This window comes from Nomia melanderi, chromosome 6 (genome assembly GCF_051020985.1).
Source record: "Nomia melanderi isolate GNS246 chromosome 6, iyNomMela1, whole genome shotgun sequence".
Classification (NCBI taxonomy): Eukaryota; Metazoa; Arthropoda; class Insecta; order Hymenoptera; family Halictidae; genus Nomia; species Nomia melanderi.
In genome coordinates, this window is record NC_135004.1 from 1,731,381 (window position 1) to 1,751,750 (window position 20,370).

A 20,370-nucleotide genomic window follows, 5' to 3' on the forward strand; every position below is an offset into this window, starting at 1 on the left:
ATTTTCATCATTTCAATGCTCTTAACTAAAAACTTTTGAAATGGGCCGTTGTGACTCATTTGATATTTTTAATATTAAGTATTCATTCTTTTTTTATTTCCAGTTTCCTAATTTCCTAATTTGTAATCTTCTGATTTTCTAATTTTCTAATTTTCTGATTTTTGATTTTGTAGTTCTCTAGTTTTCTATAATTTCGCAGTCCTCGGGTTCTCCAATTCTCTAGTTCCCTACATCAAAAATTCGCCACTCCAAGAATTTCCGAAAATCCAATCGACAGAAAAATCCACAGTCCGCCGGAAACGATTCGAAGTGGTAGTGTCGAGCCTAGACCCGCCTGCCCGACCGACATCTCCTAACTTAGGTTGCTCTCGTCGACATTTTTCCTTTATCCGTTCCCCGTCTTTCCTCTTCGATCCCGATCCTCTCTGCACGATCGCGCGAGATCGATTTACAGTGTAGCGCACGATCGAATCAACCATCCGCGTTTACCGATTCACCGTTGTCCAAGACGAGGACAAGGTCCACGTAACATTTATCTCTCGCACGGAACCCTTTTAACGGAACGCAGTCTGAACTTGTTTGTTAATCGAGTTAAACATCCAAGTGTTGAAATGAGTACGCGTGCCCGTTCAACGACAGATAAAGAGATCCTTTAGTTTAGTAGCGTACAAAAAAACTAATTGCTAAACTCGTCAAACACATCCGTGACACGTGGGTGAGGTGACAGCATTGCGAGCACTTGTTGCGTGTGTACATGTTGTGCGTTGCTTTGTCACGGTGTCCAAATAATATGAAATAATCGCGTCTATTTTCATCTTGTTCAACTACTGTCACACGGTCCACGACTTGTGGAAACACGGCAAACATTGGCGCGCGTGAACGAAATAGAAAAAAAATGTACGCGATTGCAGCAACCTAAAGAAGCGTCAGCGTGAGAGGTCGATCCGCGTTCCACTCGTCCAAGAAACTCCATTTTCTCTACGATCTTCTAATTCCAATCGACAGTGTCGAGAAGTTCGGACGCGTGGAACGACAAATCGATATTAATACATGAAACAAGCAGCGTTTTCGTTACTGATTACTGTAACCCATTTCTCGCTGGTGTTGGTAAACATTGTTTTAGGACGAAGATTCGTTGCAAACTTTCTTCATAAGAAGCTGAATTACATGTCGAACTCGTAAATATTAGAAAAGTAGAAAAGATCGATATCCTGTCGCGTGAATAATTAAATTACTTGCTTGTGAATTTCTTGCTTGTTAATATGATGTGGTAATGTAATATAGTATAATAATCATTGATCGAATAATCGAAGACTAATCAGCTTTCTCTGATCGTTTCTTATTTCGTCGATCGAAGCAAAGATGAGAATCATGTAAAAGTGGAGCGATTCCTTTAATAAATATCATGTATATTCGTGCGAAGAAATGTTTCTGTTCGATTTTGTGCAAAATAAATAGTCGATCAATGTTCAGTCTCGGGAGTTCATTAGAGAATCTCCACGTATTTTTCTCCTATTCCGGGATCCAGCGAAAAGTGGGTTCGTGATTATTGTATTCCGATCTCATATACTTTGTAGTCGGTCGTTCGTGACCGACCGGGCTGTATATCGTCGCTCCGTCGAGCCGGAAAATCGATACGTGCTCATTGCTCGACCGAGATAAACCATTAAAAAATAAATGTCAGACGTACGGATGGATCACAGTGTATGGAAGAGAAAGAAAGAGAAAAAAAGAAGACGAAACAGAGTGAAAATAGAGGTTGGACCGGACGGAAAAAATATGTAATAAAATCAGCGTGGTGGCCTGATAATGTGGACGAGTATGTGAAACAGGAACAATAGACACTGTGAACGAAGATGTTCAGAGGTGTGTGCAGCTGAAGATAAAGAGGATCATCGATATACATCCCGAATGAGTGAAGATAACAAAGAATAGAATAATGCCGATGAACCGGTTTACATTTGTTCCGTGATCGTGCGTGCATCGTGTCGCTGTGAAATGTAACAAGTAGAAATGACCCTTTATATGTTAGTTTATAATATTGTCGATGTACAATTGCTGCACAAGAATATTTCATCTCGATATTTTCGTGTATATTTAGATTTAATGGAAATTGGCAAATGCGATTAGAGTAATAGAAGAATAAATAGATTTTTATGTAAATTGTAATTTATATAGTTAAGGTTTTGTTCATATATCCGACGATTTATATAAGCAAGGTTTTATTTAAGTAGTTAACAGTTTAATTAAAATTGTCTTTACGTAGTGAACAATTTATATAGACAACTATTAGCTTGAATATTTCAACTAACTTGAACTATAATGTGAATCTATGTGTAGCTATGTATACATAAAAATCCAACCTTTACTTTATTTTCAGTTCTCCGAGTGCTGAATTGTCAACGATGAAATATTTTTGGCCTTGGTACAGTGCTCATGAAGAATAAAACATATACGCGTCGTACAGTGTCAGCGAAGTAGCAATAAATCCTCGTACAACAAATTAAGCGTGCTCGTAGACAAATGTAAACCGTGCCACCGGCGTACGAGTGTGCACAGGTAAATACTAGCGAGTAATCCTTGCTGATTTTATATGGTACTTACTGTCGAAGTTTAAGGAAATGGTGGCGTTAGACTCGCCGAGCTCGTTCTTCGCGGTGACCTTGTATTTGCCAGCATCCTCGACGGTCACGTTTTTAATTTCCAGCGTAGCGAAGTACGAGTGGCCATCTTTGTCGACGGTCAGCTGGAATTTTCGTGATAAACATTATACTTTCCGTGCGAAACAGAATTAAATCGTGAATATCGGTAATCATTAGTAAATAGTATAAAGTTTAGTCTGAAACGCGACGACAGATGTTCCGGAGAAAAAGAAACAATTTTACGAGTTTACCAAATCGTTAGATTAGTAAATAGTGGAATAATAAAGATAAATAGTAAAATAAATAAAATAATATAGTAAATAAAGGTTATTTCGAAACGCAATGAACATTCTAGACGAAAACAACTTTACGAAACAAAATTTCATTAGAATTTTTAAGTTCGCCAAGTTTATGTTCGCGAAATAATTAATTACATACAGTAAATATAGAAGGACTTTATCTCGAGATAAAGAGAATATCTTACGAAAAAGAAATTTCACTAGAATTTAAGTTCGCGTGATTAATCAAATAATTAATCAAATAAATGAATGTAAATAAATCAATCAAATAAAGAATATACAATCTATTCCAGAATAAAAAAATATACCAACAAAAAAAGAAAGAATTCGCTAGAATTTAAGTTCGCCATGCGCGACCGCACGGGTCGAGACGTGATTCGCTAACCTTGTGCCTCGGTGAGTCTTTGACCATACTTCCATCGTGAAACCACGTAACTTTTGGCGTGGGATCGGCTGTGATGCGACATTCGAAAAGTAGTCGTTTACCATCGTCTTCCTGTCTGATTGCGGGCTTTTTCGCGAAAGTTGGCGCGATGCCGTCGATTTGTCTGCAAACCGCCGTTCAACAATTTACACGAGCCCGATCATCGGTGTTGTTACATTTGCAAAACATATCACACTGAACACACGGTTCTATTTAACAGCACATTGTCGCATTCGTTGCGACACACGGGCGGAACGATTTCACAGGCGTTATTTAAACGAATGACGAATATCGAGTGGAATAGATCAACGGTTAGTCAGCCGCAACGAAATTACCTCATTCTTAATTTACTTCGTAAGTCATGATCGTAGAACAGAAATGGACATATACGAATCATTTATAGGTTGAAGTAGCTGACTCCACTTTTTTCATATTTTCAAATCTCAACATTAACATTGATTTTTTTATATATATATATATTCAATAAATCTTTCTACTTTCTCTTTTATACCATTAGTCACTTTGGACAGTAAATAATCAAGCTCTGTAAAATTCGAATTTAAAGGTAACAGTTTCGAATATATTCATTTTTCAGCAGTAGTTTAATGAAAATGGTATTTCAAAGTACCTTCAGAATCGTGCAAGTCTGTTAGACTGTTTACAGTTTATCCTTCTTCCTGTCATTAATTTATAAAATGAACGTTCAATTTGATTAATATCAAGGGCTGTTTGTCTGTTTATTTACCGAAAATAAACTAAATAAATTTAAGACAATCAAGCTATAGATTACAGTTAAATGACTCATCCAAGTTCCAATATCTTCGAAGAGTCGCAACATTTCTATTAAATTTATCTATTGAAAATATTTAACATATTCACGTCGAGACATGTTTCTATATGTTTAATCATAGATCGTGATAATAATAATATTTGCAAAAATAATGTTCAAGTGCATTCTTCTGTTACGTCTCTAGTTTCCTAATTTTATTCGCTAATTGAGTCACTCAGAAGCCAATGCGGTTAAGTCCATTTTTTTATATTTTCTGACTTTTGTGAATTTTAGTAGAATAAATAATATTCTGTTTAATTATTCAAGGATTTACTCGTTGCTTCGTTTTCTTCTAAATCATAGAGCCATTCTTTTTATATCTTCTGAACGTGTACAATAAATTTTAGAAGCTAAAACATTAATTTTCTCAATCTTCGTTTTCTGGCCTTAACCGCATCGGCTTCTGAGTGACTCAATTGTGGGTAAATATAAATAAACAATTTGGTAAATAATTTACTCATTAATGTTGAGTTATTTTAATATTACAAATTAGCTGTGTGCCACCGGTTAAACAGAGCACGAATTACCTGTTACTAATTAAATGCGACGCATTGTTCCGTCTGCTTCGAGTGCCTCGCAATAGCCGCGTTATTTATTTCGCAGCTTTATTAACCTTTTGACCTACAATATCCTGTCACACCGGTGACGAAAGTTTTAATCGTTAACTTTCGAAGCAAACGTAAACATAGAATAAGTATCAACATTTTTTCTGTCACTAATAAATGATTAGCGGCAAAGTAGTTGTTTCGATCATCGGTATGAAATAAATGAGCGTGCACGATCGTAAAGAAGTACTATATGCCAACGCGCGTCAGATCCGCAAACGTCGCGCGTCGCGCAAGGATGTTCCGTGTCCCGTTTTCGTCGACGGTTGCCGCCGTTAGTTAAGGAGCCGACCGCGAAGACGAAAGAGACAAACCTTGGCATACACAGGAATAAGACTGTTTTCCAAAAGCCATTGTTAACCAGTCACTAATAAATCCGTGTTTGCTCATGGTACAATAGGCGATTACTGAAATACTATCTTGTAGAATTTATGATTGCAACATCGTCTGCTGATCTCGAAAATATGTGTTCAAGTCGCCTTTGCACCGGTAACATTTCGATTACGAGCTAGTAATTTAAATTTTGACAGCTTCCCAGTGTTGGCAATCGAATTGCGAAAATAACCGGAAGCTATTATTTCAGTCAACAATAACTTAACGCTTTCGTTCTTCCTCGCAGAATAAGTTACACGGTGTTATTAGGCTGTCTCAAAAGTTCCTTTCGTTTCATTAACATTTAAACTGCCGTATTATCCAACTTTGGATGACGCAACTTTTCGAACAAATTTATGAAGTATCTCCGCGACATATCAAAGAAGCAATCGCTGTGCAAAGTCTTGATTTTTCAATGACCGTTCCATTAGAAAATAGTCTGAGTTGGGATTTCGATGAGTGCTGATTGTGCAGTCGAGACGTTAACGCGTAATGTGTACACAATACTTTCAGTTTCACGTTACCATATAGTAATATATGCAACATATTACTCATCTTACATTTTACGTTCAATTGAGTACGATCCATAGTGATCAATTATCTTCCTTCATCCTTCAATATTCATTAGGACCTAATATATTCCAGAGTATATCTTCATCTATGTTTGTTTGCGTGCATAATATGAATCAACAGCGCGTATCACTCGCGATGCACAATAAACAGCAAGACAGAACACCGTGCATCGCGTAGACACGATGCACGGGACAGTGAACGTGTTAACTATCCGTTGGAAGTCCGAGGATCCGCTCGATTATCTCCGCGACCGACGATGCCAGGAATAACTTTTCTGTTTTGTTTAGTCAGCGGCTGTCTACGAATGAGCGGTATCATACTGCGGCCCCGTTGTTACCTAGCAGAAAGGGAATCTCTAATAGACTTTAGTGGACGGCCCGCCTATAAAGAGCCAACTTAAAACGCGGGTTCAACGGCCGCCGGCCTGTTCATTCAAGGCGCAAGTCGGTTTTCGAAACCGGGCCATCTTGGAAAACGCTTCCGTCATCGTGAAAAGACGCTTTATCCTGTGATTAATCGCGTGCCGAGTGAATTCCATCCGCAGACTTGTGTCGGAAGAAATGTTACTTGGATAAGTGGTCGAGCTTTTTGAGACAGCAAGCTTGCGTTGGGTTCTTAGCCGTGGTAATTTATTGTCATCTTAGTTTGTAATACTTCAATTGCCATTTGATTCGAAATCGAATGATTTGTTTGAAAGTTAAGTTTGTCGTATGTTGAGTTTTTCGCATATTACATTTCTCACATGTCACATTTGTCATATATTGAACGTTTGTTATGCTAAATTTCTTATATATCAAGTTCCTCACGTGTTAAATGCTTCATATATTAAGTTTTTCATGTGTCAAACTTCTCATGCGTTCAATTTTGTATATATTAAATTTCTGATACGTTAAATTTCTCATATGCTAAGTCTCTCAAATGCTAAATTTCTCATATATCAAGTTCCTCGCAGATTAAATGTCTCATATATTTAACTTCTCATATTTAGCAAATCGAATTTTGCTAGATCCATGAACTGCAAGAGGATCAAAAGAGCAGTAGCAATGAAAAATCTTGACCCTCCGATTTCTCTTTCACTAAGAAACTTATGTCGACTGTTATGGAATAATGATTAAAACGTCAATCGACACTAAACACGATAAAGTACTATATAATTAAAAGATAAACAACTGACGAATTCTTTCGCTGAAGATAGAATCAAATGAAATGTTCTCCGTGTTGAGGAATCAGATCCTGTAAGAAGTTCTTCGCCTACGGTGATAAGACGGCCGAGCAAATGGCACGAGACAACGAAAAGGACGAAAAAGAAGAAGAAAAAAAAGAAGGCACGGGCGGTCTTTCAGGAGCGTAAAACGAATACGACTACGGGAGGGGAAAGCACGACGCTAAACGTCAGCCCCGTTGCACTAACTTTAGCGGAGAAGTAGGCTGCAGCTGTTTGCTCCGACTCGTACGCCGTTGGTCGTTGAGTCAATTCATCTTACGATTTCGTGATCAACTTTCGTTCCGAGCTGTCGGCGCTTCTATTCAAGCTGTCACGCGATTCTGAATTCACCCGCAGCACCGTGTCCAAAACGAATATTTTCAACCCCGACGTATATTTATGAAGCCTTCTATCTTCTATCATAGATATTTCTTAGTGTCTGGCAAGTAATTCGAAACATCGAAAATTGAATTTCTGGTTCTGAGAGCGCAAGGTCACAGGTGTTACAACATTCCAAATGTTTCGAATGTTATGTTTATCGATAAGCCAATTTTTCTTGTACCACTCTATATGTATACGAAATTATTATCAGAATATTAATCAATCTCTTCTTAGATATTAGCGGCCTGCAGCTGTCAGGCAACTTGTCATTCTGTTTATATGCACTTGAGGTCCCAAGGCGTTACTAATATTCTAAATATTTTTCACATTATTTTGATTTATAAAACAATTTTTGTCGTATCATTATGTAATCATACCGAACTATTATCAGAATATTAATCAATTTTTCCTTAGATACTACTTCCATCTTGCAGCTATTAGGAAAATTTTCATTCTGTTTATATGCACTTGTTAATAATATTCTAAATATTTTTCATACTATTTTCATTTATAAAACAGTTCTTGTCGTACCATTATATAATCATACGAAATTACTGTCAGGATATTAGTCGAAGTTTCCTTAGACAATTCCACCTTGCAGCTGTCAGATGAATTTTCATTCTGTTTATACGCACTTGAGATCTCAAAGTGTTACCGATATTCTAAATATTTTTCATAGTATGTTTATTTATAAAACATTTCTTCTCATACCATTATATAATCATACCAAATTATTATCAGAATATCAATCGAATTTTCCTTAGATATTTCCACATTGCAGCTGTCAGATGAATTTTCATTCTTCCACACGCATTCGAACAGTTGCGTCCAAACGGATCGCATCGGATCGTGTTACAAGCAACCCGCTTCGATGGGTGAACACAATAATTCAAAAATAGATCGCTGTCTCTTTAAATCTTGATCGTCAACTTTGAACTGGCTCGTCTTCAACAAGACTGCAGCTCGACCAACGGCATTGAAAAGAACTTGCTCGCAGATAATTCGTAAATCGGCCGCGTTAATTATAGATGACGTATCGAGAAGCTTTTTTTCTCGTGGTTTCGAGCACGGTCCGGGAAAGATCCGCGATTATTTTTTCGCGCGGCGCGTTTCGGACGGACGATACGTTCGCTAAACGTTCTCGCGGGGGAGAGAAGCTAATATTCGGAAGCGGTAAAGCGTGGAAGGCTCGCGTTACTTTTAGAAATTCACGGGAATCACGTCTGTCGATCCAATCCGAAAATACAACGTCTCGTCGCGATGGCCCCCGGAGAAGCAACTTTCGACCCAATTCCTGTTTACCCTCGAAACTCGCGAGTCTTCCACGAAAAATAACAAACACGTGCAATTCCCGTGAAAATTGCAGCCTCTTCTCTGTTTAGAGATGGGTAGAATTTCATTCGAAGGATCTATGTCCAACGGACATCTTCGAATGGACGCTTGAATCCATAATGTGTCCGTAAATAAAGAAACTGAACTGATGAGAGTTTGTTGTGCAGGCAGAAAGAAGAAAAAAATGTTACACGAAGTTTAGTGGAAAGGATTTTGTTGCAATATTATAAGAAATATTGTAAGTAATATATGGACTGATAATATTATTAAAAAATATAGTAAATAATATATGAAATAATAATATTATTAAGAAATGTTCTAAATAATACTATAATACATTACAATATTGTGTCCCTGAAACATATAACAACGAAGTTTCCATTGCACAAAGGTGGCATTTCGAACTGTAACTCAAAATTCTAGATAACAACATTCCATTGTATTGCTATAATCTACTACCCAACAACATTCCATTGTGTTGCTATAATCTACTACCCAACAACATGGTATTGTAATCGTATAATCTTCTGTGACAAACTGCTACATACTCCAATACTTGTTCCCAACTCTAACAAAGCATTATCCACTATAAACCGAAGTTTATCCACTATTTTCCTGTTCTCACCTGCACACGAAACCCTAGCAGGTTCGTTACTTAAGAACTAATAGTAACAACGATAAAGTTTTCCTTTCACTTACAACGTACAATTCCTATATAAATAAACAAACACATAAATAACTGGAGAACAAGTGAATGAACGATCACCAAGCAGAAAATCCGCAAACTCGATGTTCATTCATCGCAAAGGAGTGTCTATCCTCTAAAATGTTCAGCTCCGCTCTGCCAGTTTTCTTTCAAGCCTATTGTTCGTTGTTCCCAGCGCGGTACGCTGAAACAATGGACTTTCCCGCACGTAGCAGCTACGCACGTTCAGAAATCTTGCGAGAGAGGCCGACGGAAAGTCGCTGGTCGGCCTGAATCGTAATCGCCAGTGAACGACGACGAAGGATGGAAATAGAAAAGTAGAGGTTCCCGATTCTATTTCGACGCGGTGCTAGTCAGAGCCCCGTGTATGCGTGGGCAGAAGAAGAAGAAGAAAATTGAGCGATGGAGTAGAACCCCAAGCTTCTCTTATCGGACGCTGACGAACTCGCGCGCGTGAACGCGCCCAAGAATAGCAGGCATTCCGCGACGGTTATTTTCGTCGAACCGTATTTGACGTGCACCTAAACATTATCGACGAAACCACTCGTTGCGCTTGTAACGCGTGTTTCTCGCCTGTAAAATCGTCGCGCGAAAGGGTTCGTAAAGGTGCGTTTACGGCGGAGCTGCGGTAAACGATCGAGACTGCGATGAGAGCGAAGCTTGGAAACACGTCGCTTTCGTTTCAAATGGAAACTATGTTGAAGCGACGGAGCTGTGTCTAGTTAATTGATCGATAGACTGATGATCGATGGAGAACATCTGTAAATTGTAATGCTTCTTAGAATACTTGCCTAAGGAAAGTTAATATTGTAATTCTGATTGCTGGATTGTATTCTTAAAAATTGAAATTTTGATAAAGACCCGCAGCCTACAAGTATTGCGACTGGACGTTCTTTTAACACTGGAACTATCAAATCGAAGTTGACACACCTTGGATTTTTAAGATTTTCGAAAAATTCGCACGCTTTTCTGAGTTTCTTGGTAACTTGGATCGCTAATGTGCATTCGAAAGTATAAATCAATCGAAATGAATTGTACTTCGCGCGAAAAAATATGTCGTAGGCGATTTTTGATCGCTTGGTTGTCCTAGGGTTAAGGTGCGAATGCAGTAGCAATACACGTAACGTTGACGAGAAATTGAATTCTCTTTGGGTAGTAATGAAATGAGATAAAACAGAAGTGTAAACACTTCTGCGAGTGGCTATCATAAAAGAATGTTGCAGACTGTTTGTTTGCGTGCTTGTAGCTTTAGTTTCCATCGCAGCTCCACTGCAAATGTACCCTTAGACAAATTACAGATCCGACGCATACGGTTAAGACACACAAACCCAAACACACGTACACACACGAGCGAAAGCATTAGCAAGGATTCAAGCGACTCACCCTCGCCTAACCGGCTCCACCGCAGCTAAAAAGCAACAACAAGAAATATGCGTCATGATAAAGCGAGGTGAATAAAGCGTGAAATTGCGTGATCAATGAGAAACACGGTGTAAGCGTTCGACCCTTAAACCACCAAGATATACTATTATTCAATAGTATTGTTTCAATCGCAGATAGAATCATTGAAACTTTATAACAAATAAAGCACACGTTTTTTATTTCTCAAATTCAGACTTATTTCAAGTGGAGATTGTTTGGTTCCAACTTGACAATCAGTCCTGTACCTTTCCTGCATAAGGAAGTGTAAAAATTGACTTGAACCGAGAGAAAACGAATGATTGGTGGTCTAAGAGCTGGAAGTCAATGAAAATTAAAAATAAATTGAGCCCAGAGAAGCGACAAACGATAAAACTATTCGAAAAGGTCACAGATCGACGGACTTACTTCTCCCTAGGCTCGTCGACAGCTGTAAAACAACGAAATTCCGTTTCAATTCTGCCACTTGATTACGTCAAACATTAGAATAGTCGCGTAACCGCGTGACAAAGGCGGCGTATCATAAAAAAAGACAATTTCGATTTCAGGGGACACGGGTAATTCAAAATCGAAAGGGTCAAGAACACGTTTTCTCAATCGTTACGCTTCAGCTACCGGAGTTCAACTAATACTCTCCCAAACAGCATTACCAAAAACAACTCCAAATAATCAACAACAAACCCCAAAAGTTACCTACAAATTCACCGTAACCGTTACCGAGAAACCTTTTTCCTCAAAGGCCAACCAACCGGTAGCTAAAGCGGTAAGATTCATCCTCCGACTAACAATAACTAGTTCCGCGTTACGCAACAAGTATATTCATCGCCGTGGAGAAACAGAAGAGGACAAAGAGAAGATGGAAATGTAGAGAGACTATGAAGTACCGGCGACAAGGTCAAGCTGTATACTCACGACTGAAATTAAGGTTGATCGAGGCAGCGACCTCTCCCATCTTGTTTTTGGCCTTGACCTTGTACAGTCCGGCGTCCGTCTCGATAACGTCGTCGAGCTCCAGGACGACCAAGAATTTGTTCGTCCCGACGCTCTGCATTTTGAAGTTGGTCCTGCTGTCCGGGCTGAGCTCGGTGTCGCCTCGGTACCATGATATCTCCGGTTTCGGCGAGCTGACCAGTTGACACTCGAAGATCAGACGGTTGCCGTCGTCCTCCTGCCTGAGCTGCGGCTTCTGGGTGAAGCTCGGCGCGAAATCGTCGGCGACCCCCATGGTGACGGGCCGCCTGTTCGCACCAGCCTTCTACCGCGAAATTTCACGGGTGGCGAGCCACCCTCCTCCTCAACGGATCGAGAGCCCTAACCGGCCGGCTTTCGTTGCACCCGCTTGCGAAGAAAGTCGAGTTCCACGAGATTGGTTCAAACGGCGCCGGCCCGCGGCACCATCCAACCTCCCGTTACTTGCTGCCTCGGTCGCGAGGATCGCGGCCACGCCTCCTTCTGACGGTGTCCTCCTTTGATCTGATCGACAAGCGAAGAATATGTTCGATTAGTTATGTTTTCGTGACGTTTTTGGATGAGGTTTGACCGTTTCGTTACGATGGACGAGATATCTCGGGTTCACGGTGTCGAAGAAATGATGCTATGGACGGGATGTTTCGTCAGTGATGTATGATGGTATCAGGGTGACGAGATATCTCGTGCGTAGCATCGTTTCTTCGACATTGTGGAACTGAGATATCTACGTTGAAGGGAAAGGGTTGAGGATGAGTGTTGGTGTACTGTCGATCGAATCTTGAGTAGTAGGAGCATTGGATGAGAATTGATATACTCTGAATTGAACGTTGAATGATAGTAATATTGTACTTGGATAATAGTAATCGGGTGCTTCAATATTACATGATAGTAATATTGTACTTCAATAACAGTAATTGAGAGCTGAAATATTACATAGTAGTAATACTATACTAAAGTTATAGTGTATACTTGAATAGTAGTAATAGTGTACTCTAATATTAAATAGTATTACTAGGATGTTGAAATAATAGTGATACTATACTTAAATAACAGAGAATACTGGGTAGTACTCAAATATTGACTACTAATAATGTTAATATTAATTTAAATACTAGTATTACAACGTTATTAATTATCAACATCATCGATCATAACATTAGTATTTAATGAATCCGAAAATCCAGGAATCCCAGTTACACCACTATCATTCTGAACCACTCGCTTGTACATTCATAGTCCCCACATCTTCGTGAATTATTAATTCAAACGACGTTAATCATTCACAGAAACTCCCTTTAGAATTGTTTATTTAAAATTCCCTAGAACTTTCTACTTCTGCCACGAATATTGCTAATATATAACCACCAAAACTATATTTAAACGAAAAGCAAGTGACAAAATAACGAATACTCATTTACACTAAACGTACCGTCACCGGTCAAATAGCTGGTTATAAAATAAACGTAAATAAAATAAACGATACATTTACTAGTAAAAACAGAAACAATAGAAAAGACAAAAATTAAAAATACTGATTAATCGGGCCATATAAGAATCGGTATGAAGTTAACACTAGAACTGCTACACCAGTCAAAATGGTTAGTTTCGATACACTTATTTCCTAATTATTCACAACTTAAAAAGGGTGAATACTCGAAAGAATTTTGAAGACAAATAGTTCCATTCAAACACAATGAATATCTGAAGAAACTGAAAATAATCCATTGTCACAATTTTTATAAAAATTACATATCAATCACATTAAATGCTTTAGTTCTGTTGTCAAATGCTCAAAAGAAAATGGAGAATTCTTAATCAAATTCGACCGGCCGCGGTACGTTCGGCGTGAATGATCGAGGACAGAAGAATAATTTCTAAAAGAGGATTCCGGAAGAAGAAATCGGTTCACGGCGCTCTGTGGTTCGTTGTTTCGCCGTGGAATGCAAAACAAAGATACACACGGTCGCGCGATCTTTAATAGCGACGATTACGCAACGGTATCAAATTACGGAAAGTTTGGAGCAACGGACGAGACGGTTCTGTCTTCGTCATCGCGCGGGCTTTTCTGTATCAATTTTAGTCGGTTCTACACGCGGCGAGTACCTCTGTTCGCGCGCGACACTGTCTCATGGTCGTTAACGGGTCCGTGTCGCCGAATAGAAGATTAATCGCCCGAAAGATTAAGAAGTCGGACGGCGGGCTGGGATACGAGAAGAGAGTTTCTAGCTTCCAAATCGCCGCGATGCGCCGCCCGGGCCAAATTATTATATTTCCACGCGTTACATCCAAATTCGAGAAATGATATATTGCCGGTTACAAAATACAAAATTAGATCTTTATATAATTCGACGAGGAACTCGCTCCCCCTTCGTGCCGGGGTGTCGTGAATCTGCACTCGGGAATTCTCGCGTTGCCAATGTAACGCAACGTAAAAGCGTTCGGTCTAATTAGAATTGAAAATTAGTTGGAATCTTTCGATTTCGAGCCTAGATCGAGAAATTAAAGCAGAAGGCTTCAATGTAATTAAAATCGAAGTTGAGACGGGATTCTACCATTTCAAAGATAGATCGAGAAATTAAACCAGAAGGCTTCGCTCTAATTAAAATTGAAGATGAGACGAAATCCTTGGATTTCAAGGCTAGATCGAGAAACGTGATCAATGTGGCAGCATTTGATCTAATTAAAACTGTAAAAGAGATGAAATATTTCGATTCAGAGCCTTATGATTCAGAGAAATATGATCAATATAAAAGCGTTCGATCCAATTAAAATTGACGACGAGATTTTTCAATTACGAATCTAGACTGAAAAACATTACATTCATAACGTAACAAACCGAACCTGTAACCTGTTATGTTAATTAATGATTTATTAGCATAGACTCTTACGATGATAACATTCTTTCGTTTCTATCGATTCAATCGAAATTCTCTACATCCATTATCATCGTATACTCGACAATTCCAAATCCTCCATTTCATATTACCCCCTGTGTGTAAATATATAAAACATTGAACTAACGTCTGTATTCGAGTTTACGCGTGATTTCCCGCGTTAGAATTGTGAAAGGTGTCATCGACGTTTCATCAGAAAAGGGTTAATTTCACTCGTCTCGTTTTACGGCCCCGCGAGTGCTTCCGACGAGACATAAACTTGCGTTTTGCGCAACCGGTTCACTCGGGAAGCCTCCCTTTAGAGGTACCAGGGTTCGAAGCGGGACCAAAGCATTGTCATTGATGGGACATCAGCGGGAACAATGGCCGAGAGACGCATGGGAATCGGGCCTGGCGGATTCTCGTGGAATCCGAGACTCCAAGCATATTTTCCAAGACGTCCAAGGTCGAACAGTGACGTAACTCCTCTATTATTAATGCGGCTCTTGGCTCGAAAATAGGTGGACCAGTTATCTTGGTAATCGGTTATTATGTTTGGCATCTAACCGTAGAAACTTAGACATTTAGGTCGCGATACAGTCCGCGAATCAAACGATCCGTTCTCGGTGGACGCACGATCGTGAACCGCGAGAAGATTTTCCATTCAAAGCTTCTGAACTGAAAACGAACCAACACATGGTGCACTCTCTGCTTCAAGGTACACGGTGATCCAGAAACAGGCATTTCCTAAGCGAAGTCCGTTCTTAATGTCTAACTTTCGAACAACTTCTTAAACATAGTGTTTTGTTCAAATATTCTATGAATAGTACAATTCAAAATCAAAAAAATTTAAACAGTGTAATTATTATTACTGCTATTATTCATTCTAAAGGAAGTTCTAAAGAATCAAGTTGTTAGAACTGAAATTGTTTCAGTTGTCTATAGAACAGTGAAGAATATTTCGAAATTCAAGTCCTCGAATGATTTAAAAAGAGATAAGAAAATATAAGATGCTTCGAATTCTTTTTATAGAAAATTCATATGAAAATCGACGCTGCAACAAGTGGCAACATTTACGAGTTATAATCCTCCTTCTATGCCACTTGTTGCGACTCGAATGCTGATTTTAATAAATCCTTGAAATCGATGATTCAACCTTGAATAAGTTGATGGTCGGTCGTTCGAACGATTGGATCGCTTGGTAATGATCGCCGAAGGAACTTCGCGGGTGAAGTTGTTTTTAATTTTGGCGACGGAACACCGGTCTCCGGGCCACTGTGCGATGGGCCGGAGTAACGCGAGGCAGAACGAATGGACGAAGTGTTACAACGTCACGGTAAGACTTGGCAGCGAGCCCCGAAACATTCCCGAGATTGCTGCGCTTCGTAACAACCGTTCTCATTCTATCCCTTCTCTCTCTGCCTCCCGTTTCGTTTCGTTTTCATTTTCGTCCGATTCCGCTAATTTCGCACGCGTCGCCGACGACGCCGATTCTGATCCAATTAACCAGTTCCGCGGTAATGAGCCGTGGCTCGTTCGCGAGAATTGCGATTCGACTTCCTAGAAACGATTGAAAGGAAACTGTTCGACCCTTTGCGAGCCGAATTGAACGAAACGCGATCCGGTCATTGGACTGCGACTCTTTTTTATGTAAATTGATATGTTGTTTCTAATATGTTTTACGCATTCATACATTTTCATTATTTTATCTTCATTTTATTTTGATTATTTTATTTTGATTCGTTTCTATCTTATTTTTATTTCACTTTAATTTCCCTTTTACCCATTTCGAAAACTAATTTTGCTCGCGTGAGTCAGTCAGAAAGTTTTCACGTTGAAAAACTTGAAGAAATTGGTAGCAAACTTTTTTTACAGGTGTATAGAGATTAATTACCTATTAATTAGACGTTATAGATGAAAATTGAGAGGTAACAGTGAATTAGGTTACAAGTGAGCTGTAACAGTGGCTCATTATCGAATTAATATCGTCGCTATTACCGTGTAATTGGATTACATTGTGTCCAACGCCGTTTGGCAGCCTCGAACGGTCGATCCATCAACGATGATATCATGATTCATGAAAATAGGTGATCCCGAACGTAATGTCTGTTTAAAAGATACTGGTTTCATATAGTTACGAGTAACCTCGGTAATAATTGTCACAGTTACAATGTTATATTAAACGCGATGTATCTCGCTTATGAAATATCTCGAAAATGCGACGGAGCTCATCGATTTCCTGAATGCTATGCCAAGCGTCCCGACTTTAAATAAGAACGTATGTAAAATTTATTTGGCTTCTACCGCGAAAAATACGAACATTCTGATTGCTGCTAGTGTGCGATACTGGCAATGGAACTGTTGAATATTTGAAAAAATAGTTTAATCGATAATACTTCGAAATGGTCATATATATTAACGATTGTAACTCGATAAGAAAAATGCTCTTGAGTAGTAACTATCGATTATACAGTGAATTTTGAGAAGAGTGAAATCTACGAGACGTTTCTACATGTAGAAAAAGAATAAAACTTTCATTTTAGAATTCATATTTTAAGCAACATGAAATTTGAAAATTCGTTGAGCGCGAACGTACCGGTGTTTACTAAAAGTAGAAACGGTATGTCATGGTCAGACACGTCATACAGTGGAGCAGGTATGAGTGGGCAGACACGAGTGGTAATGTGAATTTTATTATGAAGCAGAAGATAAAATGCAATTTCAAGCTAAAAAATGTGTGCTAATTTCAAAACAAGATTAAGAATCAATATTACTTAATAAAACTAAATTGTTACATAGTCGAGACTCTGTGGCAACCAATTTAGTAAAAGATGTAGAAAGAAATAAAATAGAAATATTTATAAAATTGCTTCTTTTGTATTACCCTTTACCCATCGAAATTGTCATGAAGCAAATGATAAAACGCAATGTCAAGCTAAGAAATATATCCTAATTCCAAGGTAAAATGCACAATCAAACTAACCAGAACCAAGTGAAATCGAGGCGACGTTAAGCATCCAAAAAGATAACGTGAAAATTTCACGAGAGGTCGACAACCTCGGCTATCCGTCGACCTTTCCGAACGGTGAGTTCTTTGCTCTTTGATCGAGATATACTTTTGACAGGAGGATTGCCGCGTGTGCCAAGTGAAGAAGGGAATGACCGAAGATCGAAAGGGATCGGCCGAAAGCGATAGCGCGCGGCGCGATCCAATTGCTTTTGCAAATGCAAAGGTGCGCCCGCTCTATCTAGGCCACAGACATTTACTTCATCTCCGAGGCACGCGCGCGCAGCAAATTATGCTCTTTGAAGTTGCGTCGAGCAGATTTCGCAGCGCTTCGAGCTTTCGGGCTTAAATAGACGGGCCGTTTCGATCAAAACGACGATATGATCGTTGCGGCCTCGTGGCCTAGATCGCCAGAAGCAGTTAACGAGAAATAACAGAATTGTTCTGTTTCCGTCCGTTTCGATGGAGAGTTTAATTACTTGGACCGGAAATTGAAGTTGATCACTTTTGAAATATTCAGTTGGGGAAATATTGAAGGAATATGCATAAATATGAGTCGTTATTTCAGTTTATGAGAAACTAATATCAACTTGAGGAGTTTAATTGTTTTGGATACAGCAGATTGTTATTACTATTTGTACGTTATTATTATTATTATTGTTATTATTGTTATTATTTGTTCAATAAAACAATTTTGATGTTATAAATGAAATAAAACTTATTTAGATATCAACCCAATGGTCGATACATTTTTATACGCAAGACATCACTATCTGCATTTTTCTGAAATAGACATGATTTCCGTACTATTTGAAAAACTACTGGCTCTGAAATACGTTATTCAATACACAACTAGCAGTGAAAAGTGTCATTCATCAATGTTGCATCGAAAAATCTTCTTGCAACCACTTTCACGCATTCCTCTAAAACGCTACTGTTCTCGTTTTCTGCTAAACGATTTTTAAACGTTGATCGTTAAATTTCGCGAATTATGTATCGATGCATCGATTTTTTCGACGAAGTGATTCGAAAAAGACTGACAGCGTGCAGATATCGTTGTTTGACCTATTTAACGGGTGAATTCTAAATTCTCGGCCGGCGGCGGGCAAACGGCGCTGGCGAAACACGAACAGCAACACAATGAGATGTTATCTTCGATGACCGTCACGGTAATTAACGAGGGAACAGGTGTTTCTCGCGCCAGTACCGGCACAGGGAAAGAGAGGGATGCGCGTACATAGATCGTCTTAATATTTTCGGACGGGTGCCGTGCAGAAATGGCCACCGCCGCCGCCGCCGCGACTTGGCATAATTTTATTGTCTTCTCGCGTTGTAATGTATTCGATGACAAGCTGACCTAATAACAAGTGGCACAATGTACACAGCGGTTATAAAAAGAATGGAATGAATGAAACATCGTGTAGCAATGACGAGACGAAAATATCGTCCGCGAAACGGTGCCGCGGCGCGTTCCACGCCGCGAAAACTGAATGTCGATCGCGTTTTACGGTGGTTTGTTTCGAAACGCGAAAACTTCTCATCGTCGTTTCGGGGTTGTGTATATAATTGATCGAATAAATTTGATATAATGTGCTGAAGCGGTATTGTTCACAGTTTAATGTTTAAATAAAGAGAATTGGAAATAATACGTTGAATCTCCGTCGACTGAAGTTTATCATTGGATTAAAACAACTTGGAAATAGAATGCTGAAGCACTATCGTTTAAAATCTAATATTAATAAAGCTGAATGAGTAAATTGTTTTGTATCTTTTGATAGAAATCATGAAATATGCATTATCTTTTCGTCCATGTATCTAATAATATTTTATTAAATTTTTATCAAATATTCGACGATACATTTATAAAAATATCGTGAAAGAAGATGGAAATAGGTCAGTTTGATCCACCTGGCAGTCCCACTGTTAATTAACTTTGTTTACCCAACCGCTACTATTTTCGATCAAGAATCATTAAGAAACATATATGTGTAATACCGCGCGTTTACGTTACACGCGTATATTTTTATTGGCCATCACTCACGGCTCAGTTGGAGTGGTGAAAACAGTCCCCAAGGTTGACGTTTTGTTTCAATATCTGAGAAACTAGAGGTCGCAGGAAAAATTTTGCATCTCAATGTCAATCCTTGCGACACAGTTTCTATATTTCTCGATCCGATCCAGCCAAGTTCCTAAAAAACTCGTTACCCTTTAATCGCAGATCGTGAATCTTTCGTCAAAATGAAAACCATATCTATTATTTAAGTAGCTCAATCTCAAATTTAACTACTGTTATATCGAGTGCAATTTCGATGCGATAACAAAACGAATTACCGAGTAAAATATAATTCAGTGATCCAGGGTTAACGACGCTCTTCGTTGCACGCTTGAACGCTTCGTTTCGCAGCGCGCTGGGGTAGACCGCGTTTCAAAAAATACCTTGGCAGTGCGAGAATTAAATCGCGCGTGGTTTTATTGGTCGCCGTTGTTAACGTGCCAGGATCAAGGGACAACGGTGAAACGAGGCAGCGTAGAGGATTCTCGTCAATTCTCCGGCCGAACATCTCGGCGGATAACATTTGGCCGCCGGGAACGATCGCTCGCGGAGGTTTCTAACCCAGCGATATGGATCCGTCACGAGGCAGTGATTCATGTCTCGAATTGCGAGGACGGGAAGAATATTAGGTCATCGGAGAGGCTAATGCCGAGATAAACTTACCGAGCGCACTATATCCGAC

General features: G+C 39.2%; 1 protein-coding gene across 50 annotated transcripts in view; it reads right to left on the minus strand.

The window, feature by feature from the left end:
* bent (projectin protein bent) overlaps nt 1–20,370 on the minus strand; it is a 114,850-nt gene that overhangs the window by 90,351 nt on the left and 4,129 nt on the right. For all 50 annotated transcript variants that reach the window (XM_076368821.1, XM_076368819.1, XM_076368818.1 and 47 more), the window contains exons 2-5: nt 11,699–12,259; nt 11,195–11,216; nt 3,327–3,489; nt 2,605–2,746 (exon numbers count right to left, since the gene is read on the minus strand). In XM_076368821.1, the coding sequence (XP_076224936.1) occupies nt 2,605–2,746; nt 3,327–3,489; nt 11,195–11,216; nt 11,699–12,011 (640 nt within the window). In that variant the 5' untranslated portion in view covers nt 12,012–12,259. The remainder of the gene's footprint in view (nt 1–2,604; nt 2,747–3,326; nt 3,490–11,194; nt 11,217–11,698; nt 12,260–20,370) is intronic.